The following is a 25,737-nucleotide window of genomic DNA, read 5'->3' as shown; positions in this document are numbered from 1 at the left end:
AATGTGGGATAGAAGGAGAAATATTCTGAGGCTATTCCAGTAGTAAAGCCCAGTCAGTGTTGTGACAGCAGGAGTGTGTGTCTCTGTCAGGCTAGCAGAGAGAGGCAGCTTGTTCCCAGTGTTACAGACTGACTGCAATGATCACTCTTTGTTCCCACTGGTAGACTGGCCTGTACTAAGGACACATCCCTCACTGTCTCTATGTACTGATGTCCACACACACACACACACACACACACACACACACACACACACACACACACACACACACACACACACACACACACACACACACACACACACACACACACACACAGAGATTCAGAATTAAAACATGTAAGCAGTGACATGCATGCACACACACACACACACACACACACACACACACTCTAGCAGTGGAAGAATGCTTTCCATAAGTATCTGTAGGACAGTTGGACTGTCTGTCTGAAATGTGTTTACATTTTACTCACACACTGCATTCTCCATACCACAGCCCTGACCTATCAGAACATCATGAACATCACAAAGTGTTCAGGCCTCAGTCTAACGTTGATCTTTACTGGTGTACAAAACATTAAGAACACCTTTTTCTATGACATAGACTGACCAGGTGAATCTAGGTGAAAACTATGATCCCTCATTAACGTTACGTGGTAAATCCACTTAGATGAAGGGGAGGAGGACAGGTTGAAGAAGGATTTTTAAGCCTTGAGATTGTGTGTGTGTCATTCAGAGGGTGAATGGGCAAGAGAAAAGACTGAAGTACCTTTAAACGGGGTGTGGTAGTAGCTGCTAAGCTTGTGTCAAGAACTGCAATGCTGCTGGGGTTTTCATGCTCAACAGATTCCTGTGTGTACCAAAAACAGTCCATCACCCAAAGGACATACGGCCAACTTGACACAACTGTGGGAAGCATTGGAGTCAACATGGGCCAGCATTCATATGGAAGACTTTCGACACCTTGTCGAGAACCATACCAGGCCAAACACATAAACACAACATAGAAAAAAGAACATAGACTACCCACACCAACTCACGCCCTGACCATAGTAAAACATACTAAGATATAACAAAGGAACCATGCCTCGACGAATTGAAGCTGTTCCGAGGGCAAAAGGGGGTGCAAAGGGTGCAACTCAAAATTAGGAAGGTATTCCTAATGTTTGGTATAGTATGTGTATCTACATGATGTTACCGTATCTAAACCTTGTAATGAACCCAAAGCACACATTCACCCAAACACACACACACTGTCACGTTCTGACCTTAGTTCCTTTGTTATATCTTCGTTTTCGTATGGTCAGGGCGTGAGTTGGGCTGGGTAGTCTATGTTCTTTTTTCTATGTTGTGTTTATGTGTTTGGCCTGGTACGGTTCTCAATCAGAGACAGGTGTCGTTCGTTGTCTCTGATTGAGAATCATACTTAGGTAGCCTTTTCCCACCTGTGTTTTGTGGGTGATTATTTTCTGTTTTAGTGTTTTACGCACCTTACAGGACTGTTTCAGTAAAATAAATCATCATGAACACATACCACGCTGCGCATTGGTCCGACATTTCATACTCCTCGTCAGAGGAAGACGAATTCCGTTACAGAATCACCCACCAACCAAGGACCAAGCAGCGTGGTATCCGGCAGCAGCGATCTCCGGACTCATGGACATGGGAGGAGATTTTGGACGGAAAAGGACCCTGGGCACAGGCTGGGGAATATCGCCGCCCCAATGCAGAGCTGGAGGCAGCGAAAGCTGATCGGCGGCGATATGAGGAGGCAGCACGGCAGAGCGACAGGCACGAGAGGCAGAGGGAGTGTGGCACACAGGGAGTGTGGCAGAGTCAGGTTGGAGACCTGAGCCCACTCCTCGTGCTTACCGAAAGAAGCGCAGTACTGGTCAGGCACCGTGTTATGCGGTCAAGCGCACGGTGTCGCCAGTACGAGCTCACAGCCCGGTGGGCTATAGGCCAGCCCCCCGCAAGTGCCAAGCGCAAGTGGGCATCCAGCCAGGGCTTGTTGTGCCAGCCCAGCGTGTTTGGTCTCCAGTACGCCGTTTCGGCCCAGGGTATCCTGCGCCGGCGCTGCGTGCTGTGTCTCCGGGGTGCTGGGAGGGTGCAGTGCGTCCTATGCGTGCGCTCCGCCCGTGCCGGGTGAATGTGGGTATTGAGCCTAAGGGAGAGGTGCGAGTGGTATGCACCAGATCTCCAGCGCTCCCCCACAGCCCGGTTCAACCTGTGCCTGCACTCTGGATGGTCCGGGCTAAAATGGTGATCCAGCCTGGAGAAGTGGTGCCAAGGCTGCGCGCCAGGGCTCCAGTGCTCCCCCACAGCCCGGTCCATCCAGTGCCTCCTCCAAGCACCAGGCCTCCTGTACGTCTCCCCAGCCTCTCCGTCTCCTCCCTCCAGGTCCGCCCGTCTGTCCTGAGCTGCCAGAGCCGCCCGTCTGTCAGGAGCTGCCAGAGCCGCCCGTCAGTCAAGAGCTGCCAGAGCCGCCCATCAGTCAGGAGCTGCCAGAGCCGCCCATCAGTCAGGAGCTGCCAGAGCCGCCCATCAGTCAGGAGCTGCCAGAACCGCCCGTCACTCCGGCGCTGTCGGAGTCGCCCTTCACGCCGGCGCTGCCGGAGTCTCCCGCCTGTCCGGTGCTGCCGGAATCTCCCGTCCATTCGGGGCCCGCTGCTAGGGTCCCCAGTCCGAGCTCTAAAGGAGCCACGGAGGCGGGTAAAGAAGGGGGCAAAGACTATGGTGGAGTGGGGTCCACGTCCCGCGCCAGAGCCGCCACCGCGGACAGACGCCCACCCAGACCCTCCCCTATAGGTTCAGGTTTTGCGGCCGGAGTCCGCACCTTTGGGGGGGGTACTGTCACGTTCTGACCTTAGTTCCTTTGTTATGTCTTTGTTTTAGTATGGTCAGGGAGTGAGTTGGGGTGGGTAGTCTATGTTCTTTTTTCTATGTTGTGTTTATATGCTTGGCCTGGTATGGTTCTCAATCAGAGGCAGGTCTCGTTCGTTGTCTCACAAAAGCACACGCACAAACACAAACACACACAAAAGCATGCGCACAAACACTCAACTAAGTGTATAACAGCATCAGAGTGTAAAGTGATATTCTACGATGCGCTGCAGTATCTATGGCAGTCCATGTCTGGTCAGTAGAGAGAAGAGATGCCAAACCTTCCCCCTGCTCTGATTGTAGACCAGAACACATACAGTATGAGGATGGCTTGGTTGGCCAATGGCCACTACAGTGGGCACAACTAACTTCCTTTATTTACCTGGAAATATAGTAAACTGTATGGTATTCATGGTACTGATTCTGTCCAACAACTTGTAAATATTTCACAACATTTTCGATACGAATAATAATACCACATGCCATTGAAACCATTACATATAGGGCACTCATCTCCCCCTCCTTCTAACAACAAAAAGCATGACTTGAAGACAGGAGTCACAAAACAACTGGGAGTGAATGTTCTTATAAGGATTTCCAACCCAGAATGTAATTTATGTCTAGTAGAGCATCAAAGGGAGAGGAAAAACAGCACCAAGGATAATCTGAATGGTGAAATAAATGAAAAAGAGCACAAAATAGCCTAATCTGACTGGTGAAATAATTGACAAACAGCACCAAGGCTAACCTGACAGGTGAACTAAATGAAAACAGCACCAAGGCTAATCTGACTGGTGAAATAAATGAAAATCAGCACCAAGGCTAATGTGACAGGTGAACTAAATGAAAAACAGCACCAAGGCTAATCTGACTGGTGAAATAAATTAAAATCAGCACCAAGGCTAATGTGACAGGTGAACTAAATGAAAAACAGCACCAAAGCTAATCTGACAGGTGAAATAAATGAAAAAGAGCACCAAGTCTAATCTGACTGGTGAAAAAAATTGAAAACTGCACAAATGGTAACCTGCCTGTTGAAATAAATGAAAAACAGCACAAAGGCTAATCTGATAGGTGAAATAAATGACAAACTGCACCAAGGCAAATTTGACTGGTTATGTAAACGAAAAACAGCACCAAAACTGATCTGATTGGTGAAATAAATAAATGAAAAACAGCAACAAGGCTAATTTGACTGATGAAAAAAATGAAAAACATCACAAAATCGCCATATCTGACTGGTGATATAAATGGAAAACAGCACCAAGACTAATCTAAGTGATGAAATAAATGAAAAACAGCACTGAGGCTAATCTGACCGGTGAAATAAATGAAAAACAGCACCAAGGATAATCTGACTGTTGAAATAAATGAAAAACAGCACCAAGGCTAATCTGACTGGTGAAATAAATGAAAAACAGCACCAAGGCTAATCTGACTGGTGAAATAAATTGAAAAAAGCACCAAGGCTAATCTGATAGTTGAAAGACAAAAATGAAATAACAGCACCAAGGATAATCTGACTGGTAATTTAAATGAAAATCAGCACCAAGTAGCCTATTCTGGCTGGTGAAAAAAATGACAAACAACACAAATGGTAATCTGACTGGTGAAATAAATGAAAAACAGCATCAAGGCTAATCTGACTGATGAAATAAATGAAAAACAGCACCAAGGATAATCTGACTGTTGAAATAAATGAAAAACAGCACCAAGGATAATCTGACTGTTGAAATAAATGAAAAACAGCACCAAGGATAATCTGACTGGTGAAATAAATGAAAAACAGCACATAGGCTAATCTGACTGGTGAAATAAATGAAAAACAGAACATAGGCTAATCTGACTGGTGAAATAAATGAAAAACAGAACATAGGCTAATCTGACTGGTGAAATAAATGAAAAACAGCACATAGGCTAATCTGACTGGTGAAATAAATGAAAAACAGCACATAGGCTAATCTGACTGTTGAAATAAATGAAAAACAGCACCAAGGATAATCTGACTGGTGAAATAAATGAAAAACAGCACATAGGCTAATCTGACTGGTGAAAAAAAAGAAAAGCAGCACCAGGGCTAATCTGATAGGTGTAATACATCATTTAAAAAACAGCAACAAGGCTAATTTGACTGGTGAAATGAATGAAAAACAGCACCAAACAGCATAATCTGACTGGTGAAATAAATGAAAAACAGCACCAGGGCTAATCTGACTGGTGAAATAAATGAAAAACAGCACCAAGGATAATCTGACTGTTGAAATAAATGAAAAACAGCGCCAAGGATAATCTGACTGTTGAAATAAATGAAAAACAGCACCAAGGATAATCTGACTGATGAAATAAATGAAAAATAGCACCAAGGCTAATCTTACTGGTGAAATAAATGAAAAATAGCACCAAGGCTAATCTGACTGGTGAAATAAATGGAAAACAGCACCAAGGCTAATCTGATAGTTGAAAGACATAAATGAAATAACAGCACCAAGGATAATCTGACTGTTGAAATAAATGAAAAACAGCACCAAGGATAATCTGACTGTTGAAATAAATGAAAAACAGCACATAGGCTAATCTGACTGGTGAAAAAAAAGAAAAGCAGCACCAGGGCTAATCTGACTGGTGAAATAAATGAAAAACAGCACCAAGGCTAATTTGACTGGTGAAATGAATGAAAATCAGCACCAAATAGCATATTCTGACTGGTGAAAAAAATGAAAAACAACACAAATGGTAATCTGACTGGTGAAATAAATGAAAAACAGCACCAAAACTAATCTGACTGTTGAAATAAATGAAAAACAGCGCCAAGGCTAATCTGACTGATGAAAAAAAGAAAACAGCACAAAATAGCCTAATCTGATTGTTGAAATCAATGAAAAACAGCACCAAGGATAATCTGACTGTTGAAATAAATGAAAAACAGCACCAAGGATAATCTGACTGTTGAAATAAATGAAAAACAGCACCAAGGATAATCTGACTGTTGAAATAAATGAAAAACAGCACCAAGGATAATCTGACTTTTGAAATAAATGAAAAACAGCACCAAGGATAATCTGACTGGTGAAATAAATGAAAAACAGAACATAGGCTAATCTGACTGGTGAAAAAAAAAGAAAAGCAGCACCAGGGCTAATCTGATAGGTGTAATACATAATTTAAAAAACAGCAACAAGGCTAATTTGACTGGTGAAATGAATGAAAAACAGCACCAAACAGCATAATCTGACTGTTGAAATAAATGAGAAACAGCGCCAAGGATAATCAGACTGTTGAAATAAATGAAAAACAGCGCCAAGGATAATCTGAGTGGTGAAATACATGAAAAACAGCACCAAGGCTAATCTGACTGGTGAAATAAATGAAAAAAAACAACACCAAGACTAATCTGACTGGTGAAATAAATGAACAATAGCACCAAGGCTAATCTGACTGGTGAAATAAATGGAAAAAAGCACCAAGGCTAACCTAACTGGTGAAATAAATGATAAACAGCGCCAGGGCTAATCTGACTGGTTAAATAAATGATAAACAGCACCAGGGCTAATCTGACTGGTTAAATAAATGAAAAACAGCACCAAGGCTAATCTGACTGGTGAAATAAATGAAAAACAACACCAAGACTAATCTGACTGGTGAAATAAATGAACAATAGCACCAAGGGTAATCTGACTGGTGAAATAAATGGAAAAAAGCACCAAGGCTAATCTGATAGTTGAAAGACATAAATGAAATAACAGCACCACGGCTAATCTGACAGTTTAAATATATTAAAAAACTACACCAAGGCTAATCTTACTGGTTAAATAAATGAAAAAAAAACACCAAAAAGCCTCATCTGACTAGTGAACTAAATGAAAAAATGCACCAAGGCTAATCTGACTGGTGAAATAAATGAAAAACAACCAAACTACACCAAGGCTAATCTGGCTTCTGAAATAAAAGATAAACAGCACCAAATAGCCAAATCTGACTGGTGAAATAAATGAAAAACAACACCGGGGCTAATCTGGCTTCTGAAATAAAAGATAAACAACACCGGGGCTAATCTGACTTGTGAAATAAAAGATAAACAACACCAAATAGCCAAATCTGTCTGGTGAAATGAATAAAAAACACCAAAAAGCCTCATCTGACTAGTGAACTAAATGAAAAAAAGCACCAAGGCTAATCTGACTGGTGAAATAAATGAAAAACAACCAAACTACACCAAGGCAAATCTGGCTTCTGAAATAAAAGATAAACAGCACCAAATAGCCAAATCTGACTGGTGAAATAAATGAAAAACAACACCGGGGCTAATCTGGCTTCTGAAATAAAAGATAAACAACACCGGGGCTAATCTGGCTTCTGAAATAAAAGATAAACAGCACCAAATAGCCAAATCTGTCTGGTGAAATGAATAAAAAACACCAAAAAGCCTCATCTGACTAGTGAACTAAATGAAAAAAAGCTTGCAAGACTAATCTGACTGGTGAAATAAATGAAAAACTGCACAAAGAGTATTCTGAATGGTGATATAAACAAAAAACAGCACCAATGCTAATCTGTTAGGTGAAATAAATTCATTAAAAACAGCAACAAGGCTAATTTGACTGGTGAAATGAATGAAAAACAGCAACAAGGTTAATTTGACCGATGACATAGATGAAAAACAGCACCAAGGCTAATCTGACTGGTGAAATAACGGAAAAACAGCACCAAGGCTAATCTGACTGTTGAAATAAATGAAAAATGGCACTAAGGCTAATCTCACCAGTGAAATGAATGAAAAACAGCAACAAGGCTAATCTGACTGGTGAAATAAATGAAAAACTCCACCTGGGCTAATCTGATTTGTGAAATAAAAGATAAACAGCACCAAATAGCCAAATCTGACTGGTGGAATAAATGAAAAAAAGCACCAAGGCTAATCTGACTGGTGAAATGAATGAAAAACAACACCAAGGCTAATCTGACTGTTGAAATAAATGAAAAATGGCACTAAGGCTAATCTCACTAGTGAAATAAATGAAAAACTGCACCAAGGCTAATCTGATAGGTGAAATAAATTAAAAACAGCACCAAGGCTAATCTGATAGGTGAAATAAATACATGAAAAACAGCACCAAGGCTAACCTAACTGGTGAAATAAATGATAAACAGCACCAGGGCTAATTTGACTGGTTAAATAAATGAAAAACAGCACCAAGGCTAATCTGACTGGTGAAAGAAATGAAAAACAACACCAAGACTAATCTGACTGGTGAAATAAATGAGCAATAGCACCAAGGGTAATCTGACTGGTGAAATAAATGGAAAAAAGCACCAAGGCTAATCTGATAGTTGAAAGACATAAATGAAATAACAGCACCACGGCTAATCTGACAGTTTAAATATATTAAAAAACTACACCAAGGCTAATCTGATAGTTGAGAGACATAAATGAAATAACAGCACCAAGGATAATCTGACTGGTAATATAAATGAAAAACAACCAAACTACACCAAGGCAAATCTGGCTTCTGAAATAAAAGATAAACAGCACCAAATAGCCAAATCTGACTGGTGAAATAAATGAAAAACAACACCGGGGCTAATCTGACTTGTGAAATAAAAGATAAACAACACCGGGGCTAATCTGGCTTCTGAAATAAAAGATAAACAGCACCAAATAGCCAAATCTGTCTGGTGAAATGAATAAAAAACACCAAAAAGCCTCATCTGACTAGTGAACTAAATGAAAAAAAGCACCAAGGCTAATCTGACTGGTGAAATAAATGAAAAACAACCAAACTACACCAAGGCTAATCTGGCTTCTGAAATAAAAATAAACAGCACCAAATAGCCAAATCTGACTGGTGAAATAAATGAAAAACAACCAAACTACACCAAGGCTAATCTGGCTTCTGAAATAAAAGATAAACAGCACCAAATAGCCAAATCTGTCTGGTGAAATGAATAAAAAACACCAAAAAACCTCATCTGACTAGTGAACTAAATGAAAAAAAGCACGAAGGCTAATCTGACTGGTGAAATAAATGAAAAACTGCACAAAGAGTATTCTGACTGGTGATATAAACAAAAAACAGCACCAATGCTAATCTGTTAGGTGAAATAAATTCATTAAAAACAGCAACAAGGCTAATTTGACTGGTGAAATGAATGAAAAACAGCAACAAGGTTAATTTGACCGATTACATAAATGAAAAACAGCACCAAGGCTAATCTGACTGGTGAAATAACGGAAAAACAGCACCAAGGCTAATCTGACTGTTGAAATAAATGAAAAATGGCACTAAGGCTAATCTCACCAGTGAAATGAATGAAAAACAGCAACAAGGATAATCTGACTGGTGAAATAAATGAAAAACTCCACCCGGGCTAATCTGATTTGTGAAATAAAAGATAAACAGCACCAAATAGCCAAATCTGACTGGTGGAATAAATGAAAAACAACACCGGGGCTAATCTGACTGGTGAAATAAATGAAAAACAACACCGGGGCTAATCTGACTGGTGAATTAAATGAAAAATATCACCAGGGCTAATCTGACAGTTTAAATATATTAAAAAACTACACCAAGGCTAATCTTACTGGTTAAATAAATGAACAACAAGACCAAAAAGCCTCATCTGACTAGTGAACAAAATGAAAAAAAGCACCAAGGCTAATCTGACTGGTGAAATAAATGAAAAACAACACCAAGGCTAATCTGACTGTTGAAATAAATGAAAAATGGCACTAAGGCTAATCTCACTAGTGAAATAAATGAAAAACTGCACCAAGGCTAATCTGATAGGTGAAATAAATTAAAAACAGCACCAAGGCTAATCTGATAGGTGAAATAAATAAATGAAAAACAGCACCAAGGCTAACCTAACTGGTGAAATAAATGATAAACAACACCAAAAAGCCTAATCTGACAGGTGAAATAAATGAAAAGCAGCACCAGGGCTAATCTGACTGGTGAAATAAATGAAAAAATGCACCAAATAGCCTATTCTGACTGGTGAAATACATTTTAAAAAGCACAAAGGTTAATCTGATAGGTGAAATAAATTAATTAAAAACAGCAACAAGGCTAATTTGACGGGTGAAATAAATGAAAAACAGAACAAGGGCAAATCTGACTAGTGAAATAAATGAAACACAGCACCAAGGGTAATCTGACTGGTGAAATAAATGAAAATCAGCACCAAATAGCCTAATCTGACAGGTGAAATAAATAAATTAAAAACAGCACCAAGGGTAATCTGACTGGTGAAATAAATGAAAAACACCAAGAAAAAGCTTAATCTGACAGGTGAAATAAATGAAAAACAGACACCAAATAGCCTAATCTGACTAGTGTAATAAATGAAAAACTACACCAAGGGTAATCTGACTGGTGAAATAAATGAAAAACAGACACCAAATAGCCTAATCTGACTGGTGTAATAAATGAAAAACTACACCAAGGCTAATCTTACTGGTTAAATAAATGAAAAACAACACCAAAAAGCCTAATCTGACTAGTGAACTAAATGAAAAACAGCACCAAGGCTAATCAGCCATGAGGAATGTTAGATAGATACATATCGAATCAGACTCATGATGGCTTGTCTTGCAAACACATTTAACAGTATATACTACAGTGTATGTGTGTGTATATGTGTGTATGTGTGTGTTTTTGTGTGTGGGTGTGTGTGTGTTGTGTGTAGGAGTGTGTGGGAGCGCTGTCATTCTTCTTTGGTAATAGGAAGAGCGAGAGTCTGGTCCTTATCTACAACACCCCTGTTTAACCCCTATAATACATCAAACACACGCGCGCACATGCACACACACACACACACACACACACACACACACACATACAGGGAGTACACCACTTGCACACACACACCTCCCTCCAAAGACAAATTAAGGCATAGTCCAGACCCTGATGCACATACTGAGAATTCCAGCCCTAAAAGCAAGAGTCACACTTAGACAAACACACACACACACACACACACACACACACACACACGGCCAGCCAGCTAGAACCCAGCCTAGTTAAAGGTTTTAAATATCACGGGGGGAAAGTAGAAAAACACCCCTCAAAATAGCTAGCCTCATTCTTTTACCACAGTATTCTCTCCATCTTTAAACAGGACTGTAAGTTCTAGACCGCAGCCAATTAATTAACTATAACTACTCTACACAGAAATAAAAACAACTTCAACCAAAGGAAAATGTGACTGTTCAGAACATGCATACTGTGTGAAAAGTAGCTGTTTTACATATTTTAAAGGATCATGTTAAAATGTTCAATGTTAAAACTTCCACTTCACAGTGGGATATGGATGAAGTTGCACTTCCTAGGGCTTCCACTAGTTGTCAACTGTCTTTCGAAACTTGAATGAGGTTTCTACTGTGTTGTGGGGATAAATACGAGCTGAATGAGTCAGGTTACTGGCAAAGAGCCATTTCCTGGTCACACGCATTTCACATGATATCGACCTGCGTTCCATTGCTTCTCTAGACACACAGGAAATCTCTGGTTGTAACATTATTGAAGACTTATGATAACAACACCCTAAAGATTGATTCTATACTTAGTTTGAAATGTTTCTAAGACCTGTAATATAACTTTTGAAGTTTTTGTCCGAAGTTATGCCTGACCTGCATGAGCGTTTGGATACGTGTTCCTAACGCGCTAACAAAAGTAGCTACTTTGACATAAATAATGGACATTATCGAACAAATCAAGCATTTATTGTGGAACTGAGATTCCTGGGAGTGCATTCTGATGAAGATCATCAAAGGTAAGGGAATATTTATAATGTAATTTCTGATTTCGGTTGACTCCAACATGGCGGAAAATTGTATTTGTTTTCTGAGCGTTGTCTCAGATTATTGCATGGTTTGCTTTTTCCGTAAAGTTTTTTGAAATTTGACACAGCGGTTGCATTAAGGAGAGGTATATCTATAATTCCATGTCTAACACTTGAATTTTTATGATGAGTATTTCTGTAAAATGATGTGGCTCTCTGCAATATCACTGGATGTTTTTGGAACTAGTGATCGTAACGCGCCAATGTAAACTCAGATTTTTTTTTATATAAATATTAACTTTATCAAACAAAACATTCATGTATTGTGTAACATGAAGTCCTATGAGTGTCATCTGATGAAGATCATCAAAGGTTAGTGATTAATTTGATCTCTATTTGTGCTTTTTGTGACTCCTCTCTTTGGCTGTAAAAATGGCAGAGTTTTTCTTTGGCTTGGTGGTGACCTAACATAATCGCCTATTTGAAATCAGACACTGTGGTGGGATTAACAACAAGATTACCTTTAAAACGGTATAAGATACATGTATGTTTGAGGCATTTTAATTATGAGATTTCTGTTGTTTTGAATTTGGCACCCTGCACTTTCCCTGGCTGTTGTCATATCGATCCCGTCAACGGGATTGCAGCCCTAAGAAGTTTTTAACTGATGAAAGATAGATTGTGCTGAATGCATGCCATTTCCGTTTCACCAAACACACACACACACAATAAAAACACGCTAATAGTCAGATAAAGCTGAACTCTCCCTCCCTCCCTCCCTCCCTCCCTCCCTCCCTCCCTCCCTCCCTCCCTCCCTCCCTCCCTCCCTCCCTCCCTCCCTCCCTCCCTCCCTCCCTCCCTCCCTCCCTCACTCCCTCCCTCCCTACCTCCCTCCCTACCTCACTCACTCCCTCCCTCCCTCCCTCCCTCCCTCACCCTCAGACAGAGAGGCAGGCTGGCAGGCAAGCAGGCAGAGAGGCAGCTAATTGTATTTCCTGCCTGTTGTTCCATGTGCTTCAATCCCAATTAGATGTGCCTGGTCTGATCTGCTGCCAAGTCTCAGCCTGACTGACTTGAGTTCAACTTTCCTTGACTGACAGAAGCTTAAAATTGGGCACACACACACATACACACACAGGCAGGCAAGCAGGCACACACCCAGGCAGGCAAACAGGCACACACACATGGACAGACACACACACACACACACACACACACACACACACACACACACACACACACACACACTTACTCACACAGGCCATATCTGACAGTAGTCACACATGAGGGGAGATTCTCCCACCACAGTGTGAGACAGCCAGGGAGGAAACAGCAGTCAGAGCCCTGGGCGAAGGAAACACTGTGACTGAAGAGCTTTCTAATTCACACAATGACCACTGAGGGTGTGTGTGTGTGTATGTGAATGCATGTGAAGATGTGAAGAGGAGAGGCATGCCATGGGTAATCCCATCACCATCTCCTCCTCAGGCTCTCCAGTGTCCATTTCCATTTGGCTCCATAACGACAGCAAGATACAGACATGCAGCTAACACACTCTCACACACACAGCAGCTGTGTATTCTGTCCCGTTAAATCTCCAAACATAGTTTGTGTCTGCCTACAGGACCCAGCTGGGAGTGTTACTAAAATCAAGAGATGAGAGAGAGATGAGAGAGAGAGAAGGTCTAATTCCCTTGGCTGGGGATCGATGGCAAACACAGCTTGTGTTTCTTTTAAACACAAATTCTGAATCAGGTCTGTAATTGTAGACTTGATTATGTATTGAACCTATTTAAAGGGGCAGAACCAGGCTACAATGTAACAGCTCATCAGTAACTGCCACAGTAATCAGTGCCAGTGGTTGTGTGTGTGAGGAACGTTGTGGGGTCAATGGAGGTAGAGCTGTGTTTGTGTGTACAAAATGAACAGCAGTGCCATCCTGTTAACTCTGTGATTTGGTGTTATATTATGCCATTCATAGAGCAATAATGTGCAAGGTCACTGGATTCATTCAATATAGAGAGGTGTGAATGTAAAGAATTGACTCAACCATCTCCCTTTCTCACTCCCTCAGTCTCTCTCTTCCCATCTCTCTCTCTCGCTTGGTCTCTCTTGGCCTCTCTCTCGGTCTCTCTCTCGGTCTCTCTCTCGGTCTCTCTCTCGGTCTCTGCTCAGTGGTGATTGTTTTAATGGTTGAGGCTGTTGTTTACTGACTTCAGTTATCTTCTCTGAACTCATGCCATGTTTTCCAAAACAACCCCAATGCCCCCTGGGAAATTTGACTGTTGTTGTTATGATGTCAACTTTATACCAGTTTCTCCCCTCTCCTCCCTTCTCTCTCTTCCAATCTGTGAGTTAATATTTAGTTGTCTGAATCACGTTAATGTAACATCACTCACCAGCCTGCAGTGAAGGATGTTTGTTTGGTCTCTGAAAGGCCTTCTCTGCTTTTCATTATTCACTCATCTGTTTAGTATTAAGACATATCATAATTATATTATCTCAAATTCATCTGTAATCAAACATTGCATGTTGTCCTTAATAAATACAATTAATACGGTTGGCTAAATTTGCAGCCTGCAACAATTCAATTAATAGATGGAAAATTTAATTTGCCATTTCAATTAAGACTAGCTCAACCACCAGCCCCTGCACCCTGTCTCTCTCTACGGTAATTCTCAGGGGAAAATGTGTTTTTTTAATTCAACAGCCTGTCTATATCTATGCCTATATGGAAATTACATCTAATACAGACTTCAAGGCCAAACCTTTCCGACATGATGGTCCTTTGTTACCAGCTGCACTGGCTTTAAGCTGTATAATTGTATTTTATAATTGTATAATTGTAATTATAATTGTATTTTCTAATGTAATAGAAGGTACAGTCAGTTCTATAGATGACTCATGTTCTCTTGCATAGTCCGACAGACAGACACACACACAGTGCGGCTAACTGAGATATTACTAACTGAGATATTAAATAAGATTTTTCATCCAAAGGCTCTTAGCAGAGGTTCCATTAGGCACATTGTGTAATTCATGCTGAGTTATATTCACTTCACTTAGTCTACACACAGCACTATGAGTGTTACCATTTTAACCACACTAACGTTTCCGAATGATTGCATCCCTCCCCCCCCCCTCTCCGCTCTCCTTGGTGCTGAATCGGTTGCCCAGGTGACGTGTTATCAAGGGCATCCACCAGGCAGCGAGCTGAAGTGTTTGACTCACCGTCACTGTAGCAAAGTAAAAGCCTCGCTCTCTGGATACACTTAACCAACATGCTCTTTCTCGCCATACCAATAACGGTTTTATGAAGTACTAGCATGCTAGGCTGATTTGACCCTAAATAGATCCCAGGTTTAGCCAACAGTTTTCTATTTGTCTGTAAAACAAAAACACACAAAAAAACATTTAAAACAGTGGATTAAACTAGCCAATGGGTCTTCATCGAATAGTAGGCTAAACTGTTTATCAATTATGAACTGTGGTTCCATCAAATTGCGTGGCTCCCATGCCCTGTTGGAAGTCTGTATTTCAGGATCCGCTAGGCTATATAACTCTGGCAGAACAAAATATTTCAATAATCAAACTGTATGTCTTTAAAACCATGCCAATGTCAATCAACAAATATTGAAATACTGAAATAAATGGAAACATTCAACATGTTCGATATGGCATGGCAACATTATATTAGCCTGCTATAGGCATTATATTTCTCTCTGTCAGTTTATCTCAATACCCAATCACACCCCAATCTCTCAATACCTAATCAATCACACCAGAACCTCTGTCCAGATGTAAATATCTCACTAGGTTAATGGTTGTAACCATGCAGTAGTTGGTATAAGAGGTGACACCGCTGCCTTGGAACAGGACATTACCAGCAGCGAAACCTCGATAGATGGCCTACCACAATCACACACTGTCAGAAACACACAGAAATCGACGCGCATAAGAGGCAAGTATTTCACAAAGAAGCCAGCCTGTATCGTACCGTTTCAAACTGAAGTTTTCATAGACTCTGGACGAAAATAATTGATGCTGTAATCCTTTGACTTAAACCTCGAAAGACGGAGATGCGACGCTGCTGTCAACGCTCTTCTTTCTCTCCCGCGAGCTCTGGCGCATGCTTCCTCCTGTTTAGGTATAAAAAAAAAAACGGAGTGGGGCGCGATAGGCGCGCGCCAACCACGGTTCGCCGTGCACGACTCGACAGACGGACTGCCTATGAAACAAGCAAGGACGTTTTCAGGTGCGGAAAATCGCTTTACATCCAGGGAACAGAAAAGGGGAAAGGAAGCCTGCGGTCGATCTTGTCTGGGTAAAATAAAGGCCAGCCGGATATAGAGATACTGTTGGTCATGTAGTGTATGTGGACACCTGCTTGTCGAACATCTCCATCCAAAATCATGGAGTTGGTCACCCTTTGCTGCAATACCAGCCTCCACTCTTCTGGGAAGGCTTTCCTCTAGATGTTGGAGCATTGCTGCGGGGACTTGCTTCCATTCAGCCACAAGAACATTAGTGAGGTCAGGCACTGATGTTGGGCGATTTGGCCGTTTGAAACTTGGTAGTGAGTGTTGCAACCGAGGACAGGCAATTGTTATGTGCTTCAGCACTCTGCAGTCCCTTTCTGTGAGCTTGTGGGGCATACCACTTCACTGCTATAATCCGTTGTTGCTCCTAGATGTTTCCACTTCACAATAACAGCAGTTACAGTTGACCGGGGCAGCTCTAGTAGGGCAGAAATGTGACGAACTGACTTATTGGAAAGGTGGCATCCTATGACGGTGCCACGTTGAAAGTCACTGAGCTCTTCAGCAAGGCCATTCTACTGTCAGTGTTTGTTTATGGAGATTTCATGGCGGTGTGCTCGATGTTATACACCTGTCAGCAACGGGTGTGGCTGAAACAGCCGAATCCACTAATTTGAAGGGGTGTCCACATTCTTTTGTATATATAGTGTGTATATATAGTGATGTGTAACGGTTAGCAGGAGATATTTCAGCAGCCTAATCAATCTTCTTCCTGGGGTTTTATATCAGATCCGTTACATCGCTCTGTGTTTATCATTATTATATAATAGGCCACCTACCGCTGCTTATCTCACCTAGGGCGGCTTCGATCTCTCTACACACTGACAAATCACAGTCAATGACAATACCTGCTCTGCTATTTGCATTTCTTTCTAGAAAAAGGTCAGTTTACAGGTTGGTTTACATTGATGTTTTCACTCAAATGAAATTTGAATGGCAGAGGCAACAACAACCAAGCAGTCAACAATACCTCAAATCAAAATCAAATCAAATCAAATTTTATTTGTCACATACACATGGTTAGCAGATGTTAATGTGAGTGTAGCGAAATGCTTGTGCTTCTAGTTCCGACAATGCAGTAATAACCAACGAGTAATCTAGCTAACAATTCCAAAACTTCTACCTTATACACACAAGTGTAAAGGGATAAAGAATATGTACATAAAGATATATGAATGAGTGATGGTACAGAGCGGCATAGGCAAGAGGCAGTAGATGGTATCGAGTACAGTATATACATATGAGATGAGTATGTAAACAAAGTGGCATAGTTTAAAGTGGCTAGTGATACATGTATTACATAAAGATGCAGTAGATGATATAGAGTACAGAATATACGTATACATATGAGATAAATAATGTAGGGTATGCAAACATTATATTAAGTAGCATTGTTTAAAGTGGCTAGTGATATATTTTACATCAATTCCCATCAATTCCCATTATTAAAGTGGCTGGAGTTGAGTCAGTGTGTTGGCAGCAGCCACTCAATGTCAGTGGTGGCTGTTTAACAGTCTGATGGCCTTGAGATAGAAGCTGTTTTTCAGTCACTCGGTCCCAGCTTTGATGCACCTGTACTGACCTCGCCTTCTGGATGATAGCGGGGTGAACAGGCAGTGGCTCGGGTGGTTGTTGTCCTTGATGATCTTTATGGCCTTCCTGTGACATCGGGTGGTGTAGGTGTCCTGGAGGGCAGGTAGTTTGCTTACTACCCTCTCCACTACTGTTCCATCGATGTGGATAGGGGGGTGTTCTCTCTGCTGTTTCCTGAAGTCCACAATCATCTCCTTAGTTTTGTTGACGTTGAGTGTAAAGTTATTTTCCTAACACCACACTCCGAGGGCCCTCACCTCCTCCCTGTAGGCCGTCTCGTCGTTGTTGGTAATCAAGCCTACCACTGTTGTGGCGTCCGCAAACTTGATGATTGACTTGGAGGCGTGCGTGGCCACGCAGTCGTGGGTGAACAGGGAGTACAGGAGAGGGCTCAGAACGCACCCTTGTGGGGCCCCAGTGTTGAGGATCAGCGGGGTGGAGATGTTGTTACCTACCCTCACCACCTGGGGGCGGCCCGTCAGGAAGTCCAGTACCCAGTTGCACAGGGCGGGGTCGAGACCCAGGGTCTCGAGCTTGATGACGAGTTTGGAGGGTACTATGGTGTTAAATGCTGAGCTGTAGTCGATGAACAGCATTCTCACATAGGTATTCCTCTTGTCCAGATGGGTTAGGGCAGTGTGCAGTGTGGTTGAGATTGCATCGTCTGTGGACCTATTTGGGCGGTAAGCAAATTGGAGTGGGTCTAGGGTGTCAGGTAGGGTGGAGGTGATATGGTCCTTGACTAGTCTCTCAAAGCACTTCATGATGACGGAAGTGAGTGCTACGGGGCGGGGCGGTAGTCGTTTAACTCAGTTACCTTAGCTTTCTTGGGAACAGGAACAATGGTGGCCCTCTTGAAGCATGTGGGAACAGCAGACTGGGATAGGGATCGATTGAATATACCTGGCATATCACATCAGTTCTGACGTATAATAATAACCAACTCTTACATGAAAATCTAATGGGAAATATATGAAATATGATCTAATATGTATGAATTAGAAACACAGTAAATAGATTCCTCCACACCTCCAGTAACCTTGACAATACAGATGACTCTCCCCTCCCTCAGGCATGATCCCTGGAGGACATGTGCACAGGTGTACACACACACACACACACACGCACACACACACACACACACACACACACACACACACACACACACACACACACACACACACACACACACACAGGATACTGTAGCTATAGAATCTGTGTCTGCAGGATATTCGTAGAATGGCACAGTAGGTAATGATTTCAATGTGGATGAAATCTTCGTACAAACATTCCATTGATTGTCCACAGAGATGTGGATCTCAAAAGAAGGCTTCATATTATAAATAAATAAATGCTATGGAATTAACAACAGCCACCTTCTAAATGTGAAAATATTATCTGGTAACTTGCCCCGCCTAGTGGTAGATTTGAGAACAGCTTTCACATGTCCAGTAAAATGGGTTCTTTGGTCAGATGGAATACAGACTCTAAAAAAGGCAGACAATGAATAAAACTATTCTTCTGTAGTCTGTCATATTTATTTCGAGCAGTGGTGTGAATCTAATAACAGATTGTATATTGATAGTAGGCTCTATGAACCCCAACCATACAAGTGTTGTTGATATTGTTTGTTTCTATCTATCTCTCGTCTCATATTGCTATTTGGTTGTGGTTCTGTTAATCGGTGTGTGTTGTCTGTTTGTCTGTTTGTGGCTAATGTGTGCGGCTTTTCTTTAATCAGTGCTATCGGAATTGCATCTTAAATCACTAGCCTTAAATCAACTGTAACATTAGACACATCCACCAAGGGTGGGGAGAGAGATCCTACCAACCATGATGGTCCTCAATTTCATGCTAGAATGGTCTTTCTCTCTCTGCTGCTACTTGAAGAGGACTGGGGCTTGGGGGAGAGAGAGAGTGACAGAGAGGGATAGAATAAGGGGGATGCGGACTGTAGCCTGTGATAGACGGCTGTGGCTGGGGATGAGACGGGAGAGAGAGAGAGAGATGTTGACGCTGGCCATGTAATGCACTGTGACGAGCAATTCACCCAGCCACACTAGATCTGCTCCCCAGAAATTAGGCTGTCAGCTAACTACATCCATCTCTCACACACACACACAGGCACCCGCACAGGCATACACACATGCATACACACAGACACACAGAAACACATTTCTGCTGGATATTATGCTGTCAGCTGGCCACTTCTATCTCTTACACATGCACAAACTATACACACACACACCTGACTCACAGTAACTGTGGCTCAGCGATATCCATCAGGCCAGTCGACACAACCCATGTGATGGCCTGGACCTCTCAACCCATGCTCTTATTCCACAGCCAAGTCTTCCAGGACCACAGGGATGGAACCAGACATTTCCACAGAACTAAATCTGCAGCCACACTTAGAAATTGGGGGAAAACTAAGATAAAGATGTTCTATTATTGTAATGATGGGGCAGTGAGTCGGAAGCAGGTGAAATGTTTTAATAAAACAACAAAACCGAGAACACGACACTAACATAAGGCAGAACACCGATACACAAGAACAATACCAACTGCTGAGTGGACATGGGAGAGTGACATATAAAGGAGAGGAAATGATGACGGTAATGGAGTCCAGGTGTGAATCATAATGATCATAATTCTAATGATTCACAGGTGCGTGTAATGATGAGTGCCAGGTGTGCGTAATGATGAATCCCAGGACCGGTGGTTAGTACTCTGGCGATGTCGTATGCCGGAAGGGAGGAGCAGGAGCAGACGTGACAATTATACAGATACATAACTTATAATACTGTAAACATATACACTACCATTCAAAAGGGATCACTTAGAAATGTCCTAGTTTTTGAAAGCAAAGCTATTTTTATGGCCATTAAAATAACATCAAATTGATCAGAGATATAGTGTAGACGTTGTTAATGTTGCAAATGACTATTGTAGCTGGAAAAGGCACATTTTTTATGGAATATCGACATAGGCGTACAAAGGCCCATTATCAGCAACCACTCCTGTGTTCCAATGGCACGTTGTGTTAGCTAATCAAAGTTTAGCATTTTAAAAGGCTAGTTGATCATTAGAAAACCCTTTTGCAATTATGTTAGCACAGCTGATAACTGTTGTGCTAAATAAAGAAGCAATACAACTGTCCTTCTTTAGACTAATTGAGTGTCTGGAGCATCAGCATTTGTGGGTTCGATTACAGGCTCAAAATGTCCAGAAACAAAGACCTTTCTTCTGAAACTCGTCAGTCTATTCTTGTTCTAAGAAATGAAGGCTATTCCATGCGAGACATTTCCAAGGAACTGAAGACGCTGTGTATTACTCCCTTCACAGAACAATGCAAACTGTCTCTAACCAGAATAAAAAGAGGAGTGGGAGGCCCTGGTGCACTACTGAGCAAGAGGACAAGTACATTAGTGTCTAGTTTGAGAAACAGCCCATCTTAATCTTTTCTTTTTATTGGCTAGTCTGAGGTATGTGTTTTTCTTTGCAACTCTGCCTAGAAGGCCAGCATCCCGGAGTCACCTCTTCACTGTTGATGTTGAGACTAGTGTTTTGCGGGTACTATTTAGGGTTAGTGTTAGGGTATAATATGGACGTGGTCTTTTTCCAAATAGGGCTATCTTCTGTATACCCCTTACCTGGTCACAACAAAACTGATTGGCTCAAATGCATTAAGACGGAAAGAAATTCCACAAATTAACTTTTAAGAAGGCACACATGTTAATTGAAATGCATTCCATGTGACTACCTCATGAATCTGGTTGAGAGAATGCCAAGAGTGTACAAAGCTGTCATCAAGGCAAAGGGTGGCTATTTGAAGAATCTAAAATCTAAAATATATTTTGATTTGTTTAACACTTTTTTGGTTACCACATGATTTCATATGTGATATTTCATAGTTTTTGTCTTCACTATTATAGTCAAAATCAAGAAAAACCAAACAGAACTTACCCAGAACGTGGTTACCATGTTCTCAGAATATTCAATAGTAATGTTCTAGGCACATTTCATAGGAACGTTGAAAGAACATTTATGTGTCAATATCAGGGAGATTCTATTCCCCTGGAGGTTTATGTCTAGATCACATCTTGTTCCATTGTACAGCCCTAAAGTCGTTTTTAGGACGTCACCTGATGGTCCCAAAGAAACGTTCTCCGGAAAATTTGTTTTTTTTCACACATCACCCCTTGATATTGTTGCCGAGCCCATCAAGGCCCAGATTGGTGAACCACTGATTCACTCACAGCTCTTTGTTTGTTGGCAAGGTTAGGAGGACATACACACACACACACAAACAGTGCTTTTAAAATACAATGTTTTCAATGTACATATTGGAGAAACTTTGACATACATCATTACATTGTGCATGTTCATTTATACAGTAATTATTATTCAACCAGGAGCAACTTTTCACGGCAGTGTATACATTTGAGTATGTGGTTACATCCAATGACCTCAAGTGCCCTGCGGCTCGCCTTTCGCACTACCTGTCAGTAACGTCAGAGAGGTCAGGAGCTGCAACAGTTACCTGCTTAAGGAGACATCTCTATACTCATTTTAGTTGGGTGTGTGTAATGCATGATTTATTCCTGTAGTGTAATATTAGGCCTAACCATCTGAGATCTGTATCATCAGCAGCCAGTCAACATCTCTTCTTTCCTCTCCTCGTTCCTCTCCCATCTCTCTGTGTCTCTCTGTTTCTCTCTCTCTCTCTCTCTCTCTCTCTAGCTGAATTTAGTGGAGCAGTTCCACCATTGGATCTTACATTTTTCAATTAATTTAGCCTACGTTAGGCCCACGTTAATTGCATTTATTTCAATGTTTTCAAGAAGTAAAACGAATAGTCTGATAATTTACACATCAAAGAAAGGTGTCTCAGCTCAGCGAAATTGTCTTTGGATAGGCTCAAATGCATAAATGTCTTGACAGCTTTATGAAATGAAATAATACAGCCAATACAGGCTTTCAATCCACATCCAATGCAATACAGGCTTTCAATCCACATCAAGGACGACTTCAAATGCCAACATCAAACTGAAAGTACAGTAGGCCTGTAACTGTAGCTGGCACATAACAGCTTAGCAATGGAAATCACACTTATTGTATACCAATGTACAGTAGGTGACCAAAAACACCAAACAACCACAACTGCTACATATTGACAAATTATAGCCTAACTATAAAACGTGGGTGAGCATCCACACTGAAGGAAAGTTTAACGTTCTACAGTAGGCCTACATCTGTCAACTAAGCCAGGTCAGCCAACTTAGCCAACTTAGCTCATCAACTTAGCCAGGGAAACCCAAACAGTAAGCTATTATCGGTTGTGACACCTTTCATTATGTGACAAATGGATAGGCTAACAGGTAGACTACAGAATGTATTGGAATATAATCAAATAACAAGGAGCCTATTGCAACCATAGTTGACACTAGACTATCACCAGCTGCTGTCTCGTTAACCCATCAATGGCCGCTAAATTCACCCGCACAGTTGATGTCAAACGAGACCATTATTGGTCAACTAATTAATGCTCCCTAAAAGATGATGTCGGTCTTACCTTAGTCCTGCATGCAACCGAAGTCTTTCAAGATATGTTTGCCCTCTGGTTGGTATTATCATAGGAACAAGTTAGTCCTTTTTGAACAGACTAAGGGCGATTTATCTTTTTGACAAATATTCCGTACAATTGAAATAAACTATTTCCTTGTTTACCACAGCAGGGATTGAACAATATGTGCCAGAAGGGGAGTGGGCCGGAATCAAACCAATGCTGACACGGAATTTCATGATGCACAGGAAACATTTTCCATGACAAAAGAGTGATCAAATTAAGATCCAACATCTGTAGTTTTTCCGAGCCAATGTGCTTCTGCCTCTGCATTGCTTCCTCTTTGGGTTTTTAGACTGGGCATCTGAAAAGTACTTTGTGATAGCTGCTGATGTAAAAAGGGCTTTAAACATACATTTGATTGATTAATTGAGGTCTGGACCATTATGGCACAGGGAGGTATTGCACTTTCCCAGTACATTGCATATCACTCACTCCAGTAGGTTGTAGTAAACATCACTGACATCATTGAGTGGTTGATGCTGATTGGTTGTTTCTGCCAGGTTAACTACGGCACTGACGTGTAGTTGATCAGGAGGGAGGAGGAGCCAGAGAGCTTTGACGGCATTGTGACCAATCTTAGAGATGTTGTTATAGCAGCAACAGGAGCTGACTGTGCGCCCCTCCTCTTCACTGACCCCCAGGCCAAGGTCATTGGAACTGTTCACAAACGTGAGGGTCTTGATACCGTAATACAGTAGTAATATTCCCCAGAAACATGCCCGGTGCATCAGTCTAAAGTGTCCCCCTCTGTGTTTCCCTCTCTCAGGATGGAAAGAAACCCATATGGAAGTTGCCATAGCTACAGTCAACGCCATGGTGACCGGGTTCGGCAGCAGCATGTGGGATGTCACTGTGGTGATCGGGCCATCGGTGGGGGCCTGTTGTTTTACGCTGTAGAGAGAGCAGGCTGTTCTAATCTATCTACCTTGACTGTGTTCTTGGCATGGCTGAGGCCAGGCCTCATGTCAACATACGACTAACCACCAGATAAGTGTGGCCAACTGTACAAAGTTTAGACAAGACTTACTATTGTCTTTCTGTGACTTATTGCCCTTTAATCACTAAGAAAAAGCATTGAATCCCAGTTTTAAAAATAAAACCACAGGGTTAATAACGAGGTCACTGTGAGGTCAAACTATGATGTGGTTTTTATGATAGGTGCTGCTAGGCTGGATAGTCTCCTGATTGACATTCTACAGGCTGTCGCCGGGTTACCGTTCTCCATGATTCATTACCATAGCATGAGTTACCCCCCAGCCACTCATCTGATTGAATACACAAAGGTCATGACCTGGGAGCGATCTCTGTGATTGGATACTGGTTGTGTGGGGTGAAACTGTTAGAGTGAAATTATCATTACCCCCATCAGGTTAGTGGATTACCAATCTAACCAGGAGAAGGATGGAGAGTTAAACTAAAGGGGCAACATTTGTTCTGAATATTTCACCCTAGGGGCGTGCTGCTGACCATTGAATACAGAAAGTAGAATCATCTCCACATTGTTTAGGTCAGGGTCTCCTTTCCTCTCCCCCTGTGTTTTTAAACCTCCATGTTATCCATTCCAGAATACTTCTCCAGAGGGGTGGGGTCTTGCCTGAGCGTATCCATGACGACACGGTGAATGACAGGCCGAGCGTGACCCTATGTACATCCTCTCACCCTGAGGCCTTCTTCTCCCGCGTCAGGGACGGGCTTAACTTTGGAACACAGGTGGGCTTCCTGTGGATGCACTAACTGGAACTACTGACTGTTGTGAACACTGAGTAAATTTATATTAGATCTTTATTAAATATACATTCAGCCATATCTGTCTGTTGCATCCAACACAAAAAGGATATATTCCAGAATAAAACATTTTAAAATATATATATTTTTTAATTTTTATTTAACTAGGCAATATACAGTATATTCACTTCCTAATCATACACTTCATGGTCCAGTCATTGTGTAATACGGTAGCAGTAACTCTCAAAAGGTGGCGATGATGCTTTGTTTGTTCATCTTTGTCTCAATCTCTACATTTGAAAGATCTCAGGAATCACGTCATTATGAATAGCCTACGTGGCGTGCACATAAATGAAAACCCAATATAGAACGTTTGATTTAAAGAAACTGAATAGCAAGGCATATAAAGTCACTAGTTCAGATCTTGTACCACTTTAGTGTGTGTTTTATGATGCCACGCTCTATTAAAGCTACTGCTAAACACGTCATAACTGCGTTGTGAAGTTCCACACCAGCTACTTTAATTAAACCTGACTAATTAAGACCAACTGCTGTGCTTAATTTGTCCTAACATAATAACCACACAGAGACAGAGGGGGGAGAGAGAGGTGGAGGGAGGGGGAAGGCAGAGAGAGCGAGAGAGAGGACGTATTACAGTGTATATAGGTTGTGTTGTTGTAGATAGTGGACACTAGGGGGCAGTCTTAGCTGTGTTATAAGTCTAGTAGGTGTGTTTTGCTGGGAGAATGATACACGGGGATATCCTAGCTAACAATTTTAGGGAGAGAGAACATTTTTGTAATGTTACCC

At 41.6% G+C, this 25,737-nt stretch overlaps 2 protein-coding genes across 2 annotated transcripts in view; one reads left to right on the top strand and one right to left on the bottom strand.

The window, feature by feature from the left end:
• The window catches only part of LOC139380227 (ecto-NOX disulfide-thiol exchanger 1-like), an 83,931-nt gene extending 68,146 nt beyond the window's left edge, over positions 1-15,785 (bottom strand). The window contains exon 1 of the mRNA XM_071122761.1: positions 15,659-15,785. The gene's annotated coding sequence lies outside the window, so the exon portion shown is untranslated. The remainder of the gene's footprint in view (positions 1-15,658) is intronic.
• LOC139380114 (laccase (multicopper oxidoreductase) domain containing 1) lies at positions 1,904-24,965 on the top strand. Its single transcript, XM_071122569.1, is given in 7 exon segments — positions 1,904-2,109; positions 2,214-2,361; positions 23,703-23,871; positions 23,969-24,110; positions 24,112-24,195; positions 24,768-24,931; positions 24,934-24,965. Coding segments are annotated over 7 exon segments (945 nt in total).
• The last annotated feature ends 772 nt before the right edge of the window (positions 24,966-25,737 follow it).

The sequence above is a fragment of the Oncorhynchus clarkii genome, chromosome 22 (genome assembly GCF_045791955.1).
Source record: "Oncorhynchus clarkii lewisi isolate Uvic-CL-2024 chromosome 22, UVic_Ocla_1.0, whole genome shotgun sequence".
NCBI lineage: Eukaryota > Metazoa > Chordata > Actinopteri > Salmoniformes > Salmonidae > Oncorhynchus > Oncorhynchus clarkii.
Note: the sequence above shows the minus strand (reverse complement) of the source record. Positions and strands in the feature narration are given on the sequence as shown.